The following is a 23797-nucleotide window of genomic DNA, read 5'->3' on the forward strand; positions in this document are numbered from 1 at the left end:
GATCTTACCTCAAACAATGAGAGAAGTGGAGATGTGGAAGAGTGGAGATGAATCCGAGAAGGGAGAGAGAGATTGATGCTTAGATGCTCGCCGGGAAGCTTCGTCGGAGATGGTGAAGTGGTTGGACAGTGATGGCGACGAAGAGAGGTTAAGGTTTTGAGGATGAGGGAGAGTTAGATCGATCTTTGTAATCGATCTTGCAAACCCTCAGTTCTATTTTTAAAAACATTCCCGACAGAGTTCGATCGATCGAACTCAACTGTGATCGATCGAACTTTGATGAACTCTCTTCAAGGTTTTTTTTTTTTTTTTTTTTAATTAAATTAAATTGTATAAATACTAATAATTAAAAATTAATTAAAATAAAATATTTTTGAATTTTTGAAAACTTTTTGAAAAATAAAATAAAATGAAATAAAATGAAAATAAAATGAAATACAAATGCAAATATTTTTGGATTTTTGGAAATTTGAAAAGTCAAAACAAAGTCAAAATAATGAAATGAATATTGAGATCAATCGAAATAAGAGTTCGATCGATCAGACAAAGAGCAAAAATATGCAGGTTTTTAGCTCAGAAAATTGGCTAAGTGTTGGAACATGAGATCGATCAAACTAGAAAGTTGGATCGATCGAAGAACTTTCAGATCGATCTTGGAATGTTTCGAACAATCAGACAGATAGCTGAAATATGCAGGTGGATGCAGGCTCAAAATTTTTCTAAGTGTTGAGTTATGAGATCGATCGAACTTGGAAGTTGGATCAATCGAAGGTCTCTTGATCGATCTTGGGGTTAGTTCGAACGATGGGACAGAGAGGTGATTTGGATGCAGGTTTCTGCACGTCGAAAATTTTTCTAAGTATTAGATGCAGAATGGAGTTCGATCGATCGAACTCAAGTTTGAGATTGATCGAACTTTGCAGAATGCTCAATAATGACATGAAAGTTTATGCAATCCTCACCAAAGTTCCTTGAAATGCATATGAACCAAAAACAAGTATCTAGACTTCACAAGAAATGAAATGAAAGATAGAAATGGGGGAAGAATAGGGTTTTGACACCCTACGAATGCTTTTGCTAGTCTTTAACGTCTCTAGCAAGACATTGGGCTCTTTTAGCCCGGATCAAAGATCTTATAATGTATCCCCTCCTTGTTGGGGTGATAGATGCTTTGAACTCCACCCAACAAATGGTTCTTTGAAGAACTTGTTGGATTAAGCTCAAAAGAAATCTTTGGTCCCTTGTCTATGCAATCACAACCTTTGGGCTTCCATGCCCTTTCAAAACAAGAGTTTGAAATAAGATTTTGAGAATGCAACGTTGAAGATGATCCTTTGGAAGTTTTGGTTTTACACAAAAGCTTATTTCCTTGACATTGAAGATCATGACATTCATCTACAACATTAACTTCTCCTTCATATTTGTCAAATGAATTGGGTGTGGGATTAAAGATATTCAACTTCACCTTCATGTGGCCAAATGAGATCTTTATTATCCCTATCCTACAATTGATGTTGGCATTAGCGGTTGCCAAGAAAGGATGGCTAAGGATAACGGGAATTTGGCTCTTAGGATTGGGAACCGGTTCCGTGTCTATGACAACGAAATCAACCGGGAAGAAGAATTTTTCAATCTTTATCAAAACATCCTCAATTATACCCCTAGGTTTTTTAATGGATCGGTCGGCAAGTTGTAAAACTATTGACGTCGGTTTCAATTCACCTAAGCCCAATTTGACATAAACCGAGTATGGAAGAAGGTTAACACTTGCTTCTAAGTCAAGAAGCACCTGATTAATGATATGATCACCAATAATGCATGACGTAGTGGGTGAACCGGGGTCCTTAAACTTTGAAAGAGTGTTATGTTGCAAAATTGAGCTTACTTGCTTGGTTAAAACCACTTTTCTTGGTGCTTGGCTCTTGTTCTTCCGCTTTTGGGTGCATAAGTCTTTCAATAATTTGGCATAAGCTGGAGTTTGCTTGATTGCATCCAATAGTGGAAGATTAACTTTCACTTGCCTAAACATTTCCATAATTTCATTGGTTTTTGCCTTTTGCTTGTCTTTTGAAATGGATCCTTTTAAGGCATTCGGAAATGGAACCTTTGGTTCAAACACTTTTTTAAAATTCTCTTTTGAATTCTCTTCAACACAAGAAGTTTTCAAATCATTTTTCAACAAAACCTTTTCAACATCATTTTTCAAAACTTTTTTTTTTCAAACACATCTTTCAAGACTTTCTCATTCACAAGGTCATGTATATGCAATGATGGAGGAATGGGATGTGAAATGAGACGGGTGACAACTTGAGGTTGCACTGGTTCACTCTCTTCATTGGACATTCCAGCTTGGTTGTCCATAATCCTACCACTCCGCAAAGTAGTCACCGCATTAATATGTTCAATGGTGTGGCCTTCCGATGAGGAATGGGTTTCCACAACACATTGTTGCTTAGGTGGGGCATTTATAGGCATCTTTCCTTTCTCTATCGCATTGAAAGTGCTTGCTATTTGCCCTACTTGAGTTTCTAGCTTCGCAATAGATTGAGAGTGAGAATGAAGCAATTGAGTGTTAGCCTCTAAAATGCCCAAGGCATTTAAAACTTTTTCTTCAAAGGCGGGACTTCTAGTATTACCTTGGGAATAAGATTGGTTGGGAAAATGAGAATTAGCAAATTGATTCCCTTATGATTGATAAGGTCTATAACCTTGGGATCCTTGGTTTTGAAGTAGAGGTGGAATGTACTTCCCTTGAAAACCGCCTTGGGAAGGATTTGAGCCCTCTCCTTGGTTTTTCTAAGAGAAATTCACATGATTCCTCCAACTTGGATTATAATGAGTACCATAAGGGTTATTCCCTTGGTTCACAAAAGCCGCATTGACTTGTTTATTAGGTTCACTTTGCACTTGTCCGTGAGGACAATGAGAAGTAGAATGAAGAACACTAGAATAAGTTATACATGTTTCATTTGATGCACGATGAGAATGGTTAGGGAAGGAAGATATTTGGTTCGCCGAGTTTTGGTTAATCAAAAATTGATCAAACCTTTGAAATAAAGACTTCATTTCGGCGGCTATTTCATTTGAATGGTCGACTTGATGTAAGCCAACACTTTTCCTACCTTGTGAATTTCTACCATTCTTAGATGATAGTGTTCTATGCAAAGAATTTTCACTCATGCTTTTATAGAGACGCCACACGTCATCCTCATGCCTATCAATGTATGAGCCACCCATGGAAGCGTTAACCATGCCCTTATAGTTGTCCAATAAGCTTTCAAAGAAGTATTGAACTAATTGCCATTTGGGCATGTCATGATGTGGACACTTCCTAAGCAATTCATTGAAGCGTTCCCATGCCTCATGAAATGTTTCTCCATCCCTATGTGAAAATTCTCGAATTGAGGTCTTCAAGGCATTGGTCTTAGAAACCGGATAGTACTTCTTCAAGAACTCTTGTTACATTTCTGCCCAAGAAGTGATTAAAAAAGGCCTAAGATTATTAAACCAATACTTTGCCTTGCCTTTCAAGGTGAATGGAAAAAGTTTGAGTCTTAAAACCTCTTTCGGCATGTCCGTATATTTTACGGTGGAACATACTTCAAGAAACTCATCCAAATGCTTGTAAGGTTCTTCACTTGGTAGTCCATGATAGTTAGGAAGCATTTGAATGGTTTGTGGCTTAATTTCATAATGACGTGCTTTAAATGGAGGCAATTGGATGCATGTAGGTGCATTATACTCATTAGGCGCATAATGGTCTCTTAAAGTAAGAGGTGGATTAGCTACTTGAGGTGCAACATGAACACCTTGGTTTTGAATTCCTTGATTGTTGATGGGAGGTTGTGGAACATACATTCACCTTGGTATTCCATATGGAACTTGGCCTTGTTGTTGTGGTGGTTGGTGAATGAATGGCCTAGGCATGCCTAATGGTACTTGTATGTTCTCATTGTGCACATTGGGATGAAGGATACCTTGTTAGTCTATATGACCAATGTACTCAACATGATTATTATTATGGTCATCCATTGAAAGATTGGCTCTATTTGAACTTCCTCTTCCCCTAGGATTTCTAATGATAGATTCAAGATACAAATCAAGAGGGACAAGATTTGGTCTCAATGAACGACGTCCATGCATGCACAATGCAAAACACAACAAACACAAAGAATGACAAACACTATGCCTTCACAACAATGCAATTAGACTTTTTCCATAAACATTTAATCCATACTCCCATGCTTTAACAACAATGATGCAAGACAATTAAAAATAAGCCTCCACGCGGGCCGACGATTTAACTAAAGGATTGAGTAAAGAAATTCTCACAAAGGTCCTTTAGCACTTCAACTCCAAATTTTAAAGCTTAGCTTAGCAATTTTAGAATTTTTAGCTTTTTGCTTTCTTTGCTTGCTTGAATTGAATTTTCAATGGCTCCTTTGCTTGCTTCCTCTCCAACAATGCACCTAGTTAAGTAATCAACACAATAAGTAACCAACAAGAAAAATAGAAGTAAAGTAAAGACACGATCAAAAGAGTACTAATCCTAATCAATTCCACAAATCCGACGTTGCCTAATCTATCAACCAACCCCCAGCAACGGCACCAAAAACTATAATGCGAATCAAGAGGGTGTGCACAAAATAATGCACAACACTTTGAGTTTGGAGATTAGTGTCAAGTGGGCATCATACTTAAATTTATAAACCGCTTAACACCTATACTATGTAGTATGAGTGTGAATGGATCGTCCCAAGGGATTATGAGGATCGAGCAATGTCGTGGAATCATAATTAGGGTTAGGAGGTCGAGTGATCAAACAATTGGTTTGTTGGTTAATTAAAGAACAACTAAATTAAACTAAGTGATAGCAAAAGAATACAATTAAGAGTAAGTAAGAGAGAGAGAGAGATCTTGGGGTTTAGAGATCACCACCAAGCAATGCATAAATACCATTGACAAGTGATTAATGAGGGCAAATGGTGTGTTGCAATATTGGTGTGCGTGTGTTTGGTTGATTCAACAAGCAAGGATGACTAGTTAAGCATGTATTGTCTAAACATCATGTGAGAGGCACAATATATCTAAGCAATGAAGCATCTATTGTCTAAACAACATGGAAAGGCACAATAAATCAAAACAAGTCATTAATCCTTTCATTAAGCTCACAATCCAAATATAACATAAGGATAAAGACATATGCTAATTGCATTCAAAGGCTTAGATCATCAAACAACAAGCATAGATTGTCCTCCCATTTAACACTACACTATAACTACACTATATCTACACTACTAGCATGAAAATAAACTAGGGGAGAGGCACAATCCATCAAGATATAAGCATGAACCATCAAGAGAATCACAAAAGCATTCCTTTAAGCACTATGTTTTGACAATCTCCAAATCTATAGCATCAATACACATAGACATTGATCGGTTGATCAACTATACATCAACCTTCGCAATAGCACGAATCATTGTAAAATAGGGCTATTGGTCGGGTAAGTCGAACCACTGGGACTGCGCTAGTCTATGGCAACCTAAGAGTCTAGATTACTTTTAGAATGATGAGGGGGTATATAGAGTTTTGTTGGTTTGTCACTTAGTCACTAGAATTGAAATGTGCTTAAAGAAATAAATGCAAGGAATTTAAGAAGAAGAAGTCTAGAAAAGGAGGTCTAGGGAAGTGAATTCACCACCAATCCTATAAACATACTAAATTTCTATTAACTTGGGAAACAATTTCACTACATGGCAATGATATGTAGTAATACTAGATTGCTACATTATCCTCAAGAAAATCATAGGATCAAGATTTAAGTATAATCCCTCAAAGAGCCACATGTTAGAACTACCTAGATTAGGGTGTAGCCATAACATGCTCACTAAGCTAGGGACCATCAAACCCCTTAATCACTATGGTAATAGCACATGAAGTCAAGATACAAGATTAATCCATCAAAAGGAAGTCTTAAGCTATGGATTAACAAATTTCTCATACAACATGCCTTTAAACCCATTTCACAATTTCATTTCCATTCTCACTATGAAGATGCAAGTTATATAATCATGAGAGGATAAAATCTAAGACAAGATAAGAACTCAACATGATCATTTATAGGCATTGAAATCCATTACAACAAGTGTAAGTGCTCTAAATCATGAAACTACCATGTACATGAATCATTCCCCAAATTAGATGAAATTAAAGCATGCTTACAAGAGAGAGCTTCATCACCTCCCTAGATGGAGGTTTAGTTATCCATGGATACAAAAATGGAAGAAGGAAGCTTGGAAGAATAAGCCATTTTCGAGCTCCCTTCCTTTGGCTTCAAGAACACACCCTCCTTGCTCTCTTCTCTCTCCTCTAATCTTGCAAAATGAAGCTCCATCATATTGTGTGGCTTCCCTCTCTTATCTTCTAGAGATAAGGCTCTAGAAACCCCCCACCAACCAACATCTCCAACCAACCATTAAAGAGGGAAATTAGAATTGAGGAACCCAAGATGCAAGTGGCTGAAAATGGGCCATTTCCGGATGCAATTCTGCCCTAAGTTCGAGCACTCGAAATAAGGGCTCGAGCACTCGAAATTGGAGCAGAATGCTCCATTCTTGCCTTGCTCCGCCCAGACCTACTTCGGTTAAACAGCCATAACTTTGCGCTCCGAACTCCGAATGATGAACCGTTTGAAGATTTAGAAAGCTAATTCAGATCTCTAAATATTTCATGTTTTGGTGGAGATCCAATTCTCAAGAATGTTTGGTCGAAAATGAAGATCAAGGCAGAATTTCATTGCTGCCAGGCAGTTCTGCGCACCTCTGGTAACAAGGCCATAACTCTCTGCTCCGAGCTCCGAATGACAAACTGTTTGAAGATTTGGAAAGATGATTCAGAGCTCTAAATCTTTCATGTTATGAGGGAAGTCCAGTTCTCGAGTTTGGAAGGTCAAAATGGCGAGCAAAGTCCAGGTTCTACTGCTGCCAGAATTCAGCATTGGCACCTTTTGTTGCTCAAGATTCCACAAGGCCTTATTCTTGTTCCATTTTGGCCAATGAACCTGAAAATGCATAAAAACATAGAAATGAAGATAATCTACATAAATTAACATACAACGGACTTTACTAATGCAATTTAGGGCGTTTGAATATATAATATTCGGCGCTTATCACACCCCCAAACTTACATTTTGCTAGTCCCTTAGCAAAACTACAATGAATACTTCAATGAAAAGACAACCATGGGCATGCTACTACAAAAATATCATCCATGGTAAAATGAGATAGATACATAGCTCAAATACAACCTGAAACAGACAAAAACTGGAGATGGGGTCATTGGGAAAACTACCTTGCATATATGAAGCATTGATACAAAAATTGGCTAAATACATTTCCACATATATGCATCAACATCAAAGTCTATATAAATAACTCAATTATCATCTCTTGAATGGAAATCAACTCTAGCTTCAATGAAAGTGAATTGGATTCTCAACATGCGGCTTTTACTTTCTTTTCCAATTCCAAAGCACAAGTTTTCAAATCATTGAATTCCCCTTTAAATGAGGTCCCTAAGGCATGATTTTATTTACAAGACAACTTTTATTGCTTGTTGACAATTTATTGCAACTTATAAGCGAAACATAGAATGGTTGTGCAATGCTAAAGTCCCTTAAGCTTTCTAACCAACCTATGTAGCAAGCGTTAGGCCAAGAACTCCCAAACCAAATGGCTTTAGGGTGTTAAGTGTAGAGACACTCCAAAGGGCTTAATAGCTCAAGTTGGAAAGGCTACGAACTCTAGCGAACCATGCTTATTACAAGTTTATTTTTTGAATGACCGTGCAATGTTTAAGTCCCTTAAGCTTTCTAACCAACCCTTGTAGCAAGCGTTAGGCCAACAACTCCCAAACCAGATGGCTTTAGGGTGTTAAGTGTAGAGACACTCCTAGGGCTTAATAGCTCGAGTTGGAAAGGCTACGAACGTCAACTGGTCATTATTTTCTTTCCTTTTCAGTTTTTTTTTTTTTTTAGACAACTTACATCATGCCAAAGATATTCATCTATCAGGTTCATCAAATCAAATTAACTAGGCCAAGGTCAAGGTCGATCAAGTTGCATGCCTCACAGTTAAGTTTCCAATGTGCATCTGTGCATTGTGAAGCTTAAAAGAGTGTCAAATCCAGCGAGAATTTAATTGAGACATTTATACAGACTAATTTGAATCTACATGATCATTTCAACTCAAAATTTCTTTATTTTCAAAAATATCAGCTGCTTCTATACACAAAGTTTTAAACATATGCTTTCATCTCCAACAGGTTTCAAATTCCATTATCATTGCTTAGCAAAAATGTAAAACCAAAAATACATAAATGCACCCCCAAACTTGAATGTCACATTGTCCTCAATGTGAGAAGACAAGTAAATCAAAATAAGCGCAAAGAGGGTAAAAGAACAATAATACCAAGTGGAGTGACGACGACGTAGATGTTCAGCCATGTGAGTGCGCAACGGCGTCCCCCAAACTTGGACATGAAGACCTATCAAAACAGAACTAATGTACACAGGTGAAAGCATAGGTCTCTTAAGACAAATCAAAACAGAAAGAAAAATACTAACCTGAATGTGATTGCAAGGTAAAAATCCATACAAAATACAAATTGGCACACATGAGTCATAAGTGTAAAATGGAAAACAAAATAATGCCAAAAGCCGTGCATTTAGAGAGATAAAGTTGGCTTAGGCAATTCGTCAAACACGTGGTGTGCAAGACAAAAAGGAAGAGGGCCAAAGGTTGATTAGAGATGAGAAAATCCAAAAATTTGGCCCTGCAAATGCAATACACAACTCCCAAACAATCACAAATCCTTCACACAAGCAATCCCATCCTCCATGGATCAAAAATTAAAAGAAAAAGAGGGTAGACACTTACCCAACAATGGAGAACACAAGGCCCATTATTTGTAGTTAATGGAAGATGTGGATGAGAGGTTGATGATGGTGCTTGGGTTAGAGGAGAGTGGGGAAAAAGGTGGAGGAGGTGAAGGTGGGTTTGCATGGGGTGGTGAGGTTGAGGGTGGTTGGGTTGTGAAGTTGGTGGAGGAGAGGGGTTGGTAGAGAGTTGGGGTGGTGGATGGAGATGCCGAGAGGGTGGGTTTGATGGGTTGAGGTTTGCCGAGAGAGATGAGGAAGGTTGGGGGGTTGATGGTGGTGAGTTATGGGTTGCATGCATGGTGGGATGAGATGAGGGTGGTGAAGTGAGGTTGATGGTGGTTGAATGGTGTGAGGCCGAGAGGGATGGTGGTTAGTTTGGGAGGTGAGATGCGGGTTGAGGATGATGAGGTGAGGTTGATGCGTTTGAGATGAAGGTTGTGCATGCATGGTTGTGCATGCATGGGTGTGGGTTGATGTGGGTTGGTTGAGGAGTTGCCGAGAGGGAGAAGGGTGGTGTGTGGGGTTGAGGTTGAGTTGGTGGTTTGCAGGTGAGGGAGATGGGGAAGATGGTTGATGCCGAGAGCTGGTAAGGGTTATGGTTTGGTGAGGTGAGTTGTGAGAGATAAGGGATGGTTAGAAGGTGAGTGTGTGCTCGAAGTGAGGGCAGTGGTCGCGGAATGGGTTGAGAAGTTTCATGGAGTTTTCGAGCACTCCAAATGGGAGATAGAGGGCTCGAAAATGAGGCAGTGAGATTGAGAGAGGTTAGTATGGGATGGAGCAAAATTCGAGCACTCCAAAGAGGAAGCTGGAGTGCTCGAGCTTGGGGCAGAGAGAATGGCCAAGATGTGGGGGGATGTCGAGCACTTGAAATGCCAATTCGAGTGCTCGAAATTGGATCAGTAAGCTCGGGAAAATGAAGAGGCTTACATTGTGAGCACTCGAAAATGGAATTAGAGCGCTCGAAATACAAGCAGTAGCCTCGGAATGGTTTTGTGCAAGCTTCATAGAGCTTTTGAGCACTCCAAAGAGGAAATAGAGTGCTCGAAATGAAGGCAGTAGCATTGAGGTTGAGAGATGAATTTTTGCATGCATTGTAACATTATGCAGTGAGGTTGAGAGATAAACTTTGCATGTCATTCCATTAGGTGCCTCATTCTTATGCATTGTGAATGTATACATGATCAACTGAGAGCTGAAGAATTGATAAAACCTTGCAACATGCTTCCAAATCAATGCATGGATGGATTATTTTCACCTTGCATGCATGGAAAATAATGAAACTTTGCATATTAATACAATCCAATGCATGGATGGATAAGTGTCAAACTCTACACTTCATTGCAATGCAAGGAAAATTTTGAAAACTTTTCAGATTGTGCAATTTTCCTCCAATGAACTTCATTCCATTCCATGGAAAATTTTGAAAATTTTGTTTTTAAACTTTGCAATTTTTTTTTTTCAAACTTTGCAATCATCTCAAATGCATGGAAATATATATATATATATATATATATATATATATATATATATATATTTTTTTTTTTTTAAACTTTGCAACTCCATTTTAATCCAATGCATGGAAAATTTTGAAAATTGTTCACAAGTTGCAATTTTTCTCTAATGCATGGAGAATATTGAAAAATTTTTAAACATTGCAAATGCATGGAAAAATTTTAAACGGTGCAAGAGTTTCAATGCATGGATGGAATTTGGGAAATTTTTTCAAAAATGCATTAAAAATGAGACATTATGCACATGAGTAGCATTCCCAAGATGCGGTGAAATTGCTAGAAAGCGATGGAAACTTCCGGGAATGAAAATTAGAGTTGAGAAGGTCTAAGAAGCTAGTCTATAATTTTGGAACACGACTGAAGAGATTTCTAGAAAAATTAAATTTTTGGCTTTTCTTAACCATTTCCCAGAAAATTTCAAGGCACGAGCAATTTGAGAAGGTAGGGAAGCTTGGAACATCGAAAGAATTTCTTCCCTTGCTTTGCTAAATTTAATGTCGATAGCTAGACGAAGTTAGAGCAGGCACTTATCCTCAAAAATCTCGATAGCTAGACACACCGAGATCAAGTTAGTCCTCCTTACCCTATACCATGTCTCTCTAGAGAGTCATATTTCCCCAGATAGGATAATTCTTTTAAAAGCGGAGGAAGACTTTGAAGACAAAAGTGGAAAAGAGGTAACGGAAAGACCTCAACCCACTCTTCATCCTCAATGAAGAACTTTGGATTATGGGGCTTATTTGGATCATAGGAAGATGGAGTAGGTGAGGGTGCACCTAGCAAAGGCTTTTGAAGGGTCATATTGAGCACGGGAATGCTCGACAACTTATCCTTCAAAATTTCAACATCCTCCTCACACTTATCCGGCGGTTCGGGCTCAACAACTTGAGACAACTCAAGTGAGGGAATGGGATGAGATGCAAGCTCCTAAGAAAGAGATACATTTGATGTTGACCAAGGAAGAGAATGAATAGGTGGATGAATATTAAGCAAAGAATTCACCTCCGAAATGGAATTGTCAACATTAAAATCCTCACAATTGAAATGAGCCAAACAAGCTTTTAGAGGATCCTCCATTGAAGGAGGTGTATCAAGCAAAGGATTATGTAGGGGCTGTTTTGGAGTAGGGTAGACAATCTCTACATCATTATTTTTCCCATTTTGAGCCACAATTGCTTCATTTTGATGTGGGACAACAATTTGATCTTCCACCACCATTTCATCATTTTCACATGTAATAACCACTTGATCATTCTCATGATGAAAGTTACTAGGAGTAATCTCATCATTCATAGAATTTTCTTTTGGATTGGCCATAAATTCAAATGAAAATGTTTCCTCTTCTTCATGATTTTTAGCATTAATCCTTTGTTGAATTTGAGATATTTGGTCATCTATCATTGCACTAACTTGGGACTGGTGATATGGTACCACTTGATTGATAGACTCTACTGTGGATTGCATGCTAGCAAGGGAGGCCAATAGTTGATTGTTGGAGTCCATCATTTGTGTGTGCATAGACTCCATCATTTGTTTGTTAGCAACAATTAGCTCATCCAATGGAGACGGTGGAAAAGGAGAAGAGGGCGGGAAAGAATGATCATTGGGTTGAAAAGGTTGCATATGAGATTGTGGGGTTGACTTTCCTATGTCATGCCACAAGAAGTTTTGTTGGTCTCCCCAACCCGAGTTATAACCATTGAAGTATGGATCACTACCCGGTTCAGAGAAATTTGCATTTGGTTGCTCTAGATAGAAGTCCGAGAATTGTCTCGTTGGAAGACAATCTCTTGTATGATGTGTATTACTAGAGCAAAAAGCACAAAACGCATGTGGTGCATAGAATTGAGTTGGAAGATAACTATTCTCCATCTAGGAGTAATTCAACAACACACAAAGCAATCAACACAACACTTCATCACCATAACCTCCACATACAATGTTCCAATTCTCCTCAATTATCAAGACAAAAAGTGTAAATGGCCACGACAAGGACCGATGCTTGAACACGAAATTTAAAACAATTGAAATAGCCTCGACAAGGGCTTGCAATTTAACTACTTCTAAGCTTAACACATGCACGATATTCACAATTCGAAACTAGAAGTCACGAGACTTACCTGGGGTCCTCTAGACTTACAATTTGCTAGCATTCCCACGGCGAGCTTCAAGTTCCTAGAATCTCACTTACAACACAAAAAAGGTTAAACCACACGAGAAATATGCACAAAACACAATATTAACAATCAAACTAAATTTAACCCTAGAAACTTCGGTTGCTAAACCGTTTGCAGTCCCCGGCAACGGCGCCAAAAATTGATCGGTTGATCAACTATACATCAACCTTCGCAATAGCACGAATCATTGTAAAATAGGGTTATTGGTCGGGTAAGTCGAACCACTGGGACTGCGCTAGTCTATGGCAACCTAAGAGTCTAGATTACTTTTAGAATGATGAGGGGGTATATAGAGTTTTGTTGGTTTGTCACTTAGTCACTAGAATTGAAATGTGCTTAAAGAAATAAATGCAAGGAATTTAAGAAGAAGAAGTCTAGAAAAGGAGGTCTAGGGAAGTGAATTCACCACCAATCCTATAAACATACTAAATTTCTATTAACTTGGGAAACAATTTCACTACATGGCAATGATATGTAGTAATACTAGATTGCTACATTATCCTCAAGAAAATCATAGGATCAAGATTTAAGTATAATCCCTCAAAGAGCCACATGCTAGAACTACCTAGATTAGGGTGTAGCCATAACATGCTCACTAAGCTAGGGACCATCAAACCCCTTAATCACTATGGTAATAGCACATGAAGTCAAGATACAAGATTAATCCATCAAAAGGAAGTCTTAAGCTATGGATTAACAAATTTCTCATACAACATGCCTTTAAACCCATTTCACAATTTCATTTCCATTCTCACTATGAAGATGCAAGTTATATAATCATGAGAGGATAAAATCTAAGACAAGATAAGAACTCAACATGATCATTTATAGGCATTGAAATCCATTACAACAAGTGTAAGTGCTCTAAATCATGAAACTACCATGTACATGAATCATTCCCCAAATTAGATGAAATTAAAGCATGCTTACAAGAGAGAGCTTCATCACCTCCCTAGATGGAGGTTTAGTTATCCATGGATACAAAAATGGAAGAAGGAAGCTTGGAAGAATAAGCCATTTTTGAGCTCCCTTCCTTTGGCTTCAAGAACACACCCTCCTTGCTCTCTTCTCTCTCCTCTAATCTTGCAAAATGAAGCTCCATCATATTGTGTGGCTTCCCTCTCTTATCTTCTAGAGATAAGGCTCTAGAAACCCCCCACCAACCAACATCTCCAACCAACCATTAAAGAGGGAAATTAGAATTGAGGAACCCAAGATGCAAGTGGCTGAAAATGGGCCATTTCCGGATGCAATTCTGCCCTAAGTTCGAGCACTCGAAATAAGGGCTCGAGCACTCGAAATTGGAGCAGAATGCTCCATTCTTGCCTTGCTCCGCCCAGACCTACTTCGGTTAAACAGCCATAACTTTGCGCTCCAAACTCCGAATGATGAACCGTTTGAAGATTTAGAAAGCTAATTCAGAGCTCTAAATATTTAATGTTTTGGTGGAGATCCAATTCTCAAGGATGGTTGGTCTAAAATGAAGATCAAGGCAGAATTTCATTGCTGCCAGGCAGTTCTGCGCACCTCTGGTAACAAGGCCATAACTCTCTGCTCCGAGCTCCGAATGACAAACCGTTTGAAGATTTGGAAAGATGATTCAGAGCTCTAAATCTTTCATGTTATGAGGGAAGTCCAGTTATCGAGTTTGGAAGGTCAAAATGGCGAGCAAAGTCCAGGTTCTACTGCTGCCAGAATTCAGCATTGGCACCTTTTGTTGCTCAAGATTCCACAAGGCCTTATTCTTGTTCCATTTTGGCCAATGAACCTGAAAATGCATAAAAACATAGAAATGAAGATAATCTACATAAATTAACATACAACGGACTTTACTAATGCAATTTAGGGCGTTTGAATATATAATATTCGGCGCTTATCAGACATGCATCAATAACACAAAATCTAGAGATAAGCACATGAACATCTATTCTAGCATACATAGACATATGGATAGAATGAAATGACCAATTGAAAGCATTAAACCACATAAATCATTGATTAAACAAGATCTATATATATATCAAAGTGTCAAAACATCAATTACAACACTAATCCCTTAATAATATACAAGATTAAGATATAGAAAGCATGTTTGGGGCTAACTCTAGCCCCAAGAGGATGTCTAGCCACTCATGGTGATGATGCTTAAACCCTCAAGGGCTAACTCCATGGTTGAAATCTGCTCCTTGTTGATGAAAAACTCCTATGGTGTCTCTAGCCTCCTCCTTTTCTAAGCTTGCTCTCCAAGAGATGATATGAAAAATAATGTTGGCTCCCCTTGTAAAAAGCAATCCTTATCTTTATATAGGTAGGTCAAAATGACACCCAAAATGAGCTGGGGTTGTGCACACAATATTCCCTAATGATTGGATAAAGGTTAACTTTCAATGCGATGGAATTTTAACTTTTTGCACTGGAGGAAGTTCGATCGATCGAACCTTGAACTTGGATTGATCGAACTGGCTGAGATCTATCGAACTTAGGCTAGATCGATCCAACTGGCTGAACTTTTTGGAAAAAGACAAATCCGAGATATTTTTGGGAGATATTTATGGGAAAAGGACAAAAGTGGTTAGTGGGTGGTATAGCTGTGGATAGGATTAATCATTTGAATAAGGACAAAAGTGTTTGATCGATCGAAGGATGGTGTTGGATCGATCAAACTTTTGGGACTTTATGCTTTTGGGTCAAGGCTTGGATCTATCTTAAAGTGCTGAGATCGATCATTGTTCGTTCGATTGAACTTTGAACTTGGATCGATCGAACTTTGTTGCTTGTTACCTTTGGCTTCATTTGCTTCCTTCTTTCTCCACTTTGCTCATTTATTTGTTTAATCCCAGAATTGCTTCAATTAAGCTCTTATTTGGCTGAGTTAGCTTATTTTTGGGATAAGTGCCTGAAAAAGGAGATAATACGAAACTAATCTAAAACGGTAAAGTAAGATAGATAAATGTACTAGAATGCCTAAGCTTAAGGGGTTTAAATACGCACTTTTCAGTGCTCATCACTGATACCGCTAGGCCACTGGTCCGTTGGTTGACCTTTAAAATTTATTAAACCTGTCCCAGCACACAATGCAAATAATACATTTCGATATTCCTTTCATCTATTCATTATGCTTCAACATAGTTCAGCTCATGGTGGAACAACTACATGCCATCTAATCCAAATATCACAATTACTGTCCCAAAATTATAATTAAGATCAAAAGTCCATATCTTATAACATTTAGACAACTTATATTAAAGTTACAGCCCATGAATATAATTACTATAACAAGAGGCCATAAGTCTCAGTACAGAATACAATATGCTAAGTTTTATAAAAATAGTGAGCATAAAGCTCTGTAAGAGGTGCCTAAGGCACACTTCTTAAGACCCCGTAAATCCAAATAATGAATAGAAACAAAGTAATTGAGGTCATGCTATGCTGGGGAAAAATAACCATAATATTACATTCATAAACCAAGTCATGAATAGATATGCCGTGCAATGGGTGCAATGTCATGCAATGTTGCTCCCTATTTTTTAAAAACATTTTCATCATTATTTCCAAACCGTTAGTAAAACCCGTCCTATGGTGACCCCATGGCGGCATGAGAGGAGGATTGGCTACTGTCCCTGACCCATGGTAACCTCATGGTGTCATTTGTGGCCCAGGTAACTCAACCATGCTAAGGAAATCTCCCTAATCCCCTCTAGGCCTCACTAACACCACGGCCCTTAGGTAACCCCTAGGTAACCGGGTTTTCGCAAAAATAAAAAATCCTCTTTCCAAAAATCCATTTAATTTATTTCAAATCAATTTTTTTCCCATTCTTTCCCAATGAATGCATATATGTCTTATGCATTCCAATGCCATGCCAATAAAGAAATTTTTATTCCTTACAAGTCAAATATTTACAATATACATGCCTCATAGAAATATTCTAGAAATTTACATCATGCTTCAAAATCATAAAATTCAGCATTTTAAAGCACAATAGGCATGAAATTTAACATCAATTTAACATGATTCTTTATCACATAATAACTAACATATATATACACATCTCATATACAACACATAACAAATATTGCATGAAGTATACACCAATTGAGCATATTATAACACAAATTATGAAAAATAATTCACCAAAATCTAAGAGATTGTGGATTAAACACTCATACCTTACTTAAATGCAAAATCCCTAAAGTGAGCCAAAAATTTGAAATCCCTAGAGTACACCAAAACTGTAATTACTTACACCCACTTAAAGATCTCGCCGAGCTCTTCAATTTGCCGCAAATGGCACCCAAAAATTCCCAATGGTGTGGCTTTAATCTAAGCTTTTGTGAAAGGAAAATAAAAAGAAGAAAAAGAAAGCCAGAAGGGGGAGAGAGAGCAGGTTGCGAGAGAGAGCTGATTGAAACAAAATGGGTCAGGAAATGACCCTTGATCACATGGAGTAAATAATAAGGGTGGGTCCCACCCACTTTTACAAAATAATTTCTTAATTAACATTATACATATACATACATATATATATATATATATATATATATATATATATATATAATGAAAGTCATAAACATTACATTCTCCCCAACTTAAAAGGATTTCATCCCCAAAATCAAGCCATACCTGAGGGAGAAAACAACTTTGGATACTTGGAGCGAACCTCCTGTTCGAGCTCCCAAGTAGCCTCCTTAACTCCGTGATGCCTCCAAAGAACCTTCAATAGTGGTATCGTCTTGTTCCTTAACACCTTCTGCTGTGTGTCAAGGATCTGATCTGGTTCCTTCTTATAAGAAACATCCTCATCAATGTCCACATCAACCCAACTCAAAATGTGAGATGGATCTGGCTCATACTTCCGTAGCATCGATACATGGAAGACATTGTGGACTCTGTCCATCTGTGGTGGCAAAATAAATCTGTAGGCAATCTTTCCTACCCGGTGCAAGATCTTAAAAGGTCCAATGAATCGTGGCGATAACTTGTCACTCTTTCCAAACCTCATTAATCCTTTCCGTGGAGAAACCCGTGGAAAGACATGGTCTCCCACCTCAAAGGATAATGGTCGTTGTCATCTATCCGCATAACTTTTCTGTCAGCTCTAAGTTGTGAGCAACCTCTGTCTGATCAGCTTAATCTTCTCAGTTGTCTCGAGTACTATATCGGGTCTTAAGATGGCTATCTCGCCTACCTCAGTCCAACAAGGTCTCTGTACCGTAGACCTCCATCTAGATGTAAGGTCCAATCTTTTACTGTCTCACCACTAGAGATTAAGGTGTAAATGGCATCCAAATTTGGATCCTGTCTTTGCGACTCAATCACTCGTCTGACAAGAGTAGGCTGAGCCACAAGACTAAACAAGAATGCCGACTTACAACAAACATCGTCATCAAAGCACTACAATCCTATTTTTGCCAAATCCTCAAGTATCTTCCATTTTCGAATACCCAAACCGGCCAAAGTCCCACGAGATTTCTGGCTTAAGGCATTTACTACCATATTTGCCTTGCCCGGATGATACTGCAAGTCAAAGTTGTAGTCCTCCAAGAACTCAACCCATTGCCTTTGTCTGTTGTTCAAGTCCTTTTAGGAGAAAAGATACTTGAGACTCTTGTGATCCGAGAATTCCTTGAATCTCTCGCAATACAAATGGTATCTCCAACACTTCAAGGCAAACACGACTACCGCTAGCTTTAAGTCATGAGTAAGGTAGTTAAGCTCGTGAGTCTTCAACTGTCGAGACCCACAAGCTACTACTCTTCCATCTTGTATCAACACATAACCCAAACAGTCACGTGAAGCATCACAATAAATCACATAACCCAAGCCACGTTCGGGTATCATCAACACAGGAGCTGTAGTCAACCTTATCTTTAACTCTTGAAAGGATGACTCACAGGCTTCATTCCAAGTACTCTTGATCCCCTTTCTGGGTCAAGCGAGTCATGGGTGCTGCCAAACGAGAAAAATCCTTCATACATCTTCAGTAATAACCCACTAAACCAAGAAAACTGCGGATCTCAAACATATTCTTGGGTTGTTCCCAATTCAGAACTGCCTCTATCTTTGATGGATCAACTGATACTCCACCTTCCAAAACAACATGCCCCAAAAATTTTACCTCTTGTAGCCAAAACTCACACTTCTCATATTTGGCATACAATCGGTGCTCTAGTAAAATCTGCAATACAATACTTAAATGGATATCGTGTTCCTCCCGAGATCGTGAATACACAAGAATGTCATCCAAGAAAACTACCATAAATTGGTCTAAGTAATCGTGAAAGACGCGGTTTATCAAGTCCATGAATGCCGCTGGCGTATTAGTCAAGCCAAAAGGCATAACAAGGAATTCATAGTGTCCATACCGTGTACGGAACGCTGTCTTTGGGATATCCTCATCCCTAACCCGCAACTGATAATAGTTTGACCTCAAATCAATCTTTGAAAAATAACTGGCTCTCCTCAATTGATCAAATAAATCATCTATCCTTAGCAATGGATACTTATTCTTGATGGTAGCATGATTCAACTTTCGGTAATCAATGCACAACCTCAAAGAACCATCTTTCTTCTTAGCAAACAAGACCGGTGTGCCCCACGGTGACACACTCGGTTGGATGAAACCTTTCATCCTCAAATCATCAAGCTGCCTCTTCAATTCTCCCAATTTAACTGGTGCCATACGATACGGTGCCATAGAAATCGGCGCGGTACCGGGCATCAAATCAATAGTAAACTCCACTTCTCGGTGTGGAGGAAACTCTGTCAAATCCTTCAGAAACACATCCCAAAAATCACGAACAACAGTAGGATAATCTTCTTCCATAACATCATCTTCTTTGACTAGAAGACTAGCCAAGAAGTAATCACCACGACTCCGTCCACAAACTCCATAAAACGATGAAGTGTAGGAATCACTCCGATCTCCCAAAAAAAAAAAAAAAAAAACAGTCTCCCTCAAGAGTGCAAACTGTGACTCTACCTTTAAAATAGTTGATCGTGGAACGAAAGGAAGTTAACCAATCCATCCTGAGAATGACATCAAAGGAGGATAAGGTCAAACACAAAAGTCTGACCGGCTATCACAATGGAACAATCTCTCACAACTCGGCTCAAAGACACAGAAACCCCAACTGGCGTATCAACACATTACGCCCGATCCATGAAACTGACCTCTAACCCTGATGCAAGTGCAAATGATGATGATATAAAGGAATGAGATGCACCAGAGTCAAACAAAACATGGGCCCAAGAACAAAACACTAGAAATATACCTCGGAGAACTGATGGACCAGAAGAACATCAGCCTATGTAAGTGCAAAGACATGTCCCTGTGGTGCCTGTGCCTGAGAACTACCAACCTGAACACTTGACTGCTGCACTAACATAGTAGGGGTATTCCTCTTAATTGGCCGTGAACCTTGAGAAGATATGGCAGGCTGTGGTGGTGGTGGTTTGAAACCTGACTGAATTGTAACTAACTGTGATAGCCTCTGTTGTGACCCTCTGCCATTACCAGTGCCTGCTCCCCGACTAGGACAATCCCGAATCAGATGGCCCTGCTGGCCACACCCATAACAAGCTCTAGACGAGTTCATAGGACATTTGGACTTATAATGTCTAGGCTGCTGACACTGATAACAAACAACCCCACTTTTATCTGACCCAGCTGGCATAAGAGTAGTAGGAGTGGATCGTGCTGACTGCTGCCCCTAAAACTGAGACGAACCACCCCTGTTCCTCTTCTATGAAGGTCCCTCCGAAGATGATCCTGCATTCCTCTTTTGCTTTCACTGATCCCTTCCTACATTTCTATCCTTGGCTTCTGTCTCTAGCATCAATGCTCTTTCCACTGCCTCTGAATAAACTTTGATGTACTGTGTCATTAGCAACAGCCTCATTTTATAGTCAAGACTAGAAACAAACTTTTGAATCTTATCAACTTCATTACTCGCCATCTCTGGAGCAAAACGAGAGAGAGACATGAACTTATTCTCGTACTCTGTTACTGACATATTGCCTTGGATAAGGCCATTAAACTGGTCCCTTAGTTCCCACCTCTTAGGAGCAGGGAAATACTTCTCATAGAATAGCTCCTTGAACCTATCCCAACTCATCTCTTCAATCTTATACTGATTTGTGATTGGCTTCCACCAAAACTTAACGTCCTTGGAAAACTTGTAAGTGGCTAGGATGATTTTCATATAATCATCCGTCACATCCATAGAGGTCAATTGAGTTTTAACTTGATCCATATAATTGTTCCCTTCGATTGGATCCGCACTACCCTCAAACATCGCTGGCATTAACTTGGAAAACCCTGAAATTAACTTAAGAAGTTTTTGCGCTGGCGTTTCCTCCACCTGAACTACCGATTGCGGTACCGGTTGTGGAAGAGTAGCAATTGTTGCCCTCAAGGCACTCTGCAACAAGCAGTTCAGTGCTAGTCCCGCCGAACCTCCACCCTCTTCGACGGGTGCTTCAACATCATCCCTTCTAGTAGAAACACCTCTTAGGGTAATCAAATCCCTAAGAAGTGTTTCTTCTTCATTTTGCTCCGCCGGATTGGAGCTAGAGCTTTCACCAACATCACCTCTTGTCAGCAAAAAGCCAACACCTCTGGGTTCCTTTCGTGGCGTCATCGTACTAAAAAACAAGAAAACGGTTCAATAATGATAACACTAAGGTCCAACCGTGAACAACTTAACATAAAATGATACCGCACAAACACTTAACATGTAAGACTATGCAATAAGCACATTAGCATAAACATCTAAACACGTAAGCAAGTAAATAGTTAAGCATGCTTTTCAAATAACAAAACACTTTAGGAAATAGTCACATAGCAATGTAAACGACTCCCCAAACAATCCTAAGTAGGCCTCTACCCGTCGTCCTAATGGTTTTTAAACCATTGCTCTTATACCAAATTTGTAACGACCCTAAAATGATACTAATTATAAAATAAAAATAAAAATTTCGGCATGACCTCTGCTAAAACGTGGTCCTACAACGACCTGCTTGAATGCATAAAAATGCAATGGCCTCTATTAGACCTTCAAAATTTATTAAACCTGTCCTAGCACACAATGCAAATAATACATTTTGACATTCCTTTCATCTATTCATTATACTTCAACATAGTTCAGCTCATGGTGGAACAACTACATGCTATCTAATCCAAATATCACAATTACAGTCCCAAAATTATAATTAAGATCAAAAGTCTATGTCTTACAACTTTTAGACAACTTATATTAAAGTTATAGCCCATGAATATAATTACAATAACAAGAGGCCATAAGTCTCAGTACATAATACAATATGCTAAGTTTTATAAAAATAGTGAGACTTAGATACAAAAATAGCAAAAGAATCTTCTAATCCATACTAGGCCTGTGGTGGAAAGTCATCCTCTACTTCTTTTTCATGACCTGAATTTTTTTTTAAATAATAGGGTGAGTATAAAGCTTAGTAGGAGGTGCCTAAGGCACACCTCTTGAGACCCCGTGAATCCAAACAATAAATAGAAACAAAGTAATTGGGGTCATGCTATGCCAAGGAAAAATAACCACAATATCACATTTATAAACCAAGTCATGAATGGATATGCTGTACAATGGGTGCAATGTCATGCAATGTCGCTCCCTATTTTCCAAAACCATTTCCATCATTATTTCTAAACTGTTAGTGAAACCCGTCATATGGTGACCCCATGGCGGCATGAGAGGAGGATTGGCTACTGTCCCTGACCCATGGTAACCTCGTGGCGTCATTTGGGCCCAGGTAACTCAACCACGCTAAGGAAATCTCCCTAGTCCCCTCTAGGCCTTACTAACACCACGGCCCTTAGGTAACCCCTAGGCGATCGGGTTTTCGCAAAAATAAAAAATCCTCTTCAAAACCTCTTTCCAAAAATCCATTTCATTTCTTTCAAATTAATTTTTTTCCCATTCTTTCCTAATGAATCCATATATGTCTTATGCATTTTAATGCCATGCCAATAAAGAAATTTTTATTCCTTACAAGTCAAAAATTTACAATAAACATGCCTCATAAAAATATTCTAGAAATTTATATCATGCTTCAAAATCATAAAATTCAGCATTTTAAAGCACAATAGGCATGAAATTTAACATCACTTTAACATGGTTCTTTATCACATAACAACTAACATATATATACACATATCATATACAACACATAATAAATATTGCATGAAGTACACACCAATTGAGGAAATTGTAACACAAATTATGAAAAATAATTCACCAAAATCTAAGAGATTGTGGATTAAACACTCCTACCTCACTTAGATGCAAAATCCCTAAAGTGAGCCAAAAATTTGAAATCCCTAGGGTGCACCAAAACTGAAATTGATTACATCCACTTGAAGATCTCGCTGAGCTTTTCGATTTGCCACAAACGGTACCCAAAAATTCCCATTGGTGTGGCTTTAATCTAAGCTTTTGTGAAAGAAAAATAAAAAGAAAAAAAAGAAAGCCGAAAGGGAGAGAGAGAGCAGGTCGCGAGAGAGAGAGAGCGAGCTGATTGAAACAAAATGGGTCAGGAAATGACCCTTGATCACATAGAGTAAATAATAAAGGTGGGTCCCACCCACTTTTACAAAATAATTTCTTAATTAACATTATATATATACATATATATAAAATGAAAGTCATAAACATTGCAGTTTATAGGTACTTTCCCAGAGAAATGATTAAAACTGAGACTTTATGATGATATCGAAGCTTATAGAGTCATTGCCGATCCTCCAGAGCAAGTTGAGAGCTTAAATGATGATGTTTGGAAGAATTTAAGAACTAGAGCTCGAGTCCAAGTCCTGAGGCTCGAGCCGTGCAAGAAGAAAGGAAGAAAAGTCAACAAGACATTGAAGCTCGAGCCTTGTACCTTAGAGCTCGAGCCTTAACAGAGGGTGCTTGAGCCTTACCTAAGGGTGCTCGAGCCTTGGCCCTCAAGCTCGAGCATAAGGCGTTGAAATTTGAAGAGTTGATTTAAATTAAAGAACCAAGCTCCTAGGGCCTCGTGCCAAACCTCAAGGATCGAGCACCATCACTTAAGGCTCGAGCCTTGAGTACCTAAAGCTCGAGCCTAGTACCTAGTGCTCGAGCCCATGAAGTTTGGATCGAGCAATGTTAAAAGATTTC

The 23797-nt window shown here is 38.7% G+C and overlaps 1 protein-coding gene and 1 pseudogene across 1 annotated transcript; one reads left to right on the forward strand and one right to left on the reverse strand.

Annotated features, from left to right (window-relative positions):
• Positions 1 to 3310: 3310 nt before the first annotated feature.
• On the forward strand, positions 3311 to 3409 carry LOC132272059 (small nucleolar RNA R71; annotated as a pseudogene).
• A 16527-nt stretch (positions 3410 to 19936) lies between these two features.
• LOC132269942 (branchpoint-bridging protein-like) lies at positions 19937 to 20305 on the reverse strand. Its single transcript, XM_059771161.1, has one exon. It carries the CDS (start codon positions 20303 to 20305, stop codon positions 19937 to 19939), a length of 369 nt encoding a protein of 122 aa, XP_059627144.1.
• Positions 20306 to 23797: the final 3492 nt, after the last annotated feature.

Source organism: Cornus florida, unplaced genomic scaffold (genome assembly GCF_030987335.1).
Source record: "Cornus florida cultivar Cherokee Brave unplaced genomic scaffold, ASM3098733v1 CherokeeBrave_3.0.0_Hap2_Chr08, whole genome shotgun sequence".
Taxonomy (NCBI): domain Eukaryota; kingdom Viridiplantae; phylum Streptophyta; class Magnoliopsida; order Cornales; family Cornaceae; genus Cornus; species Cornus florida.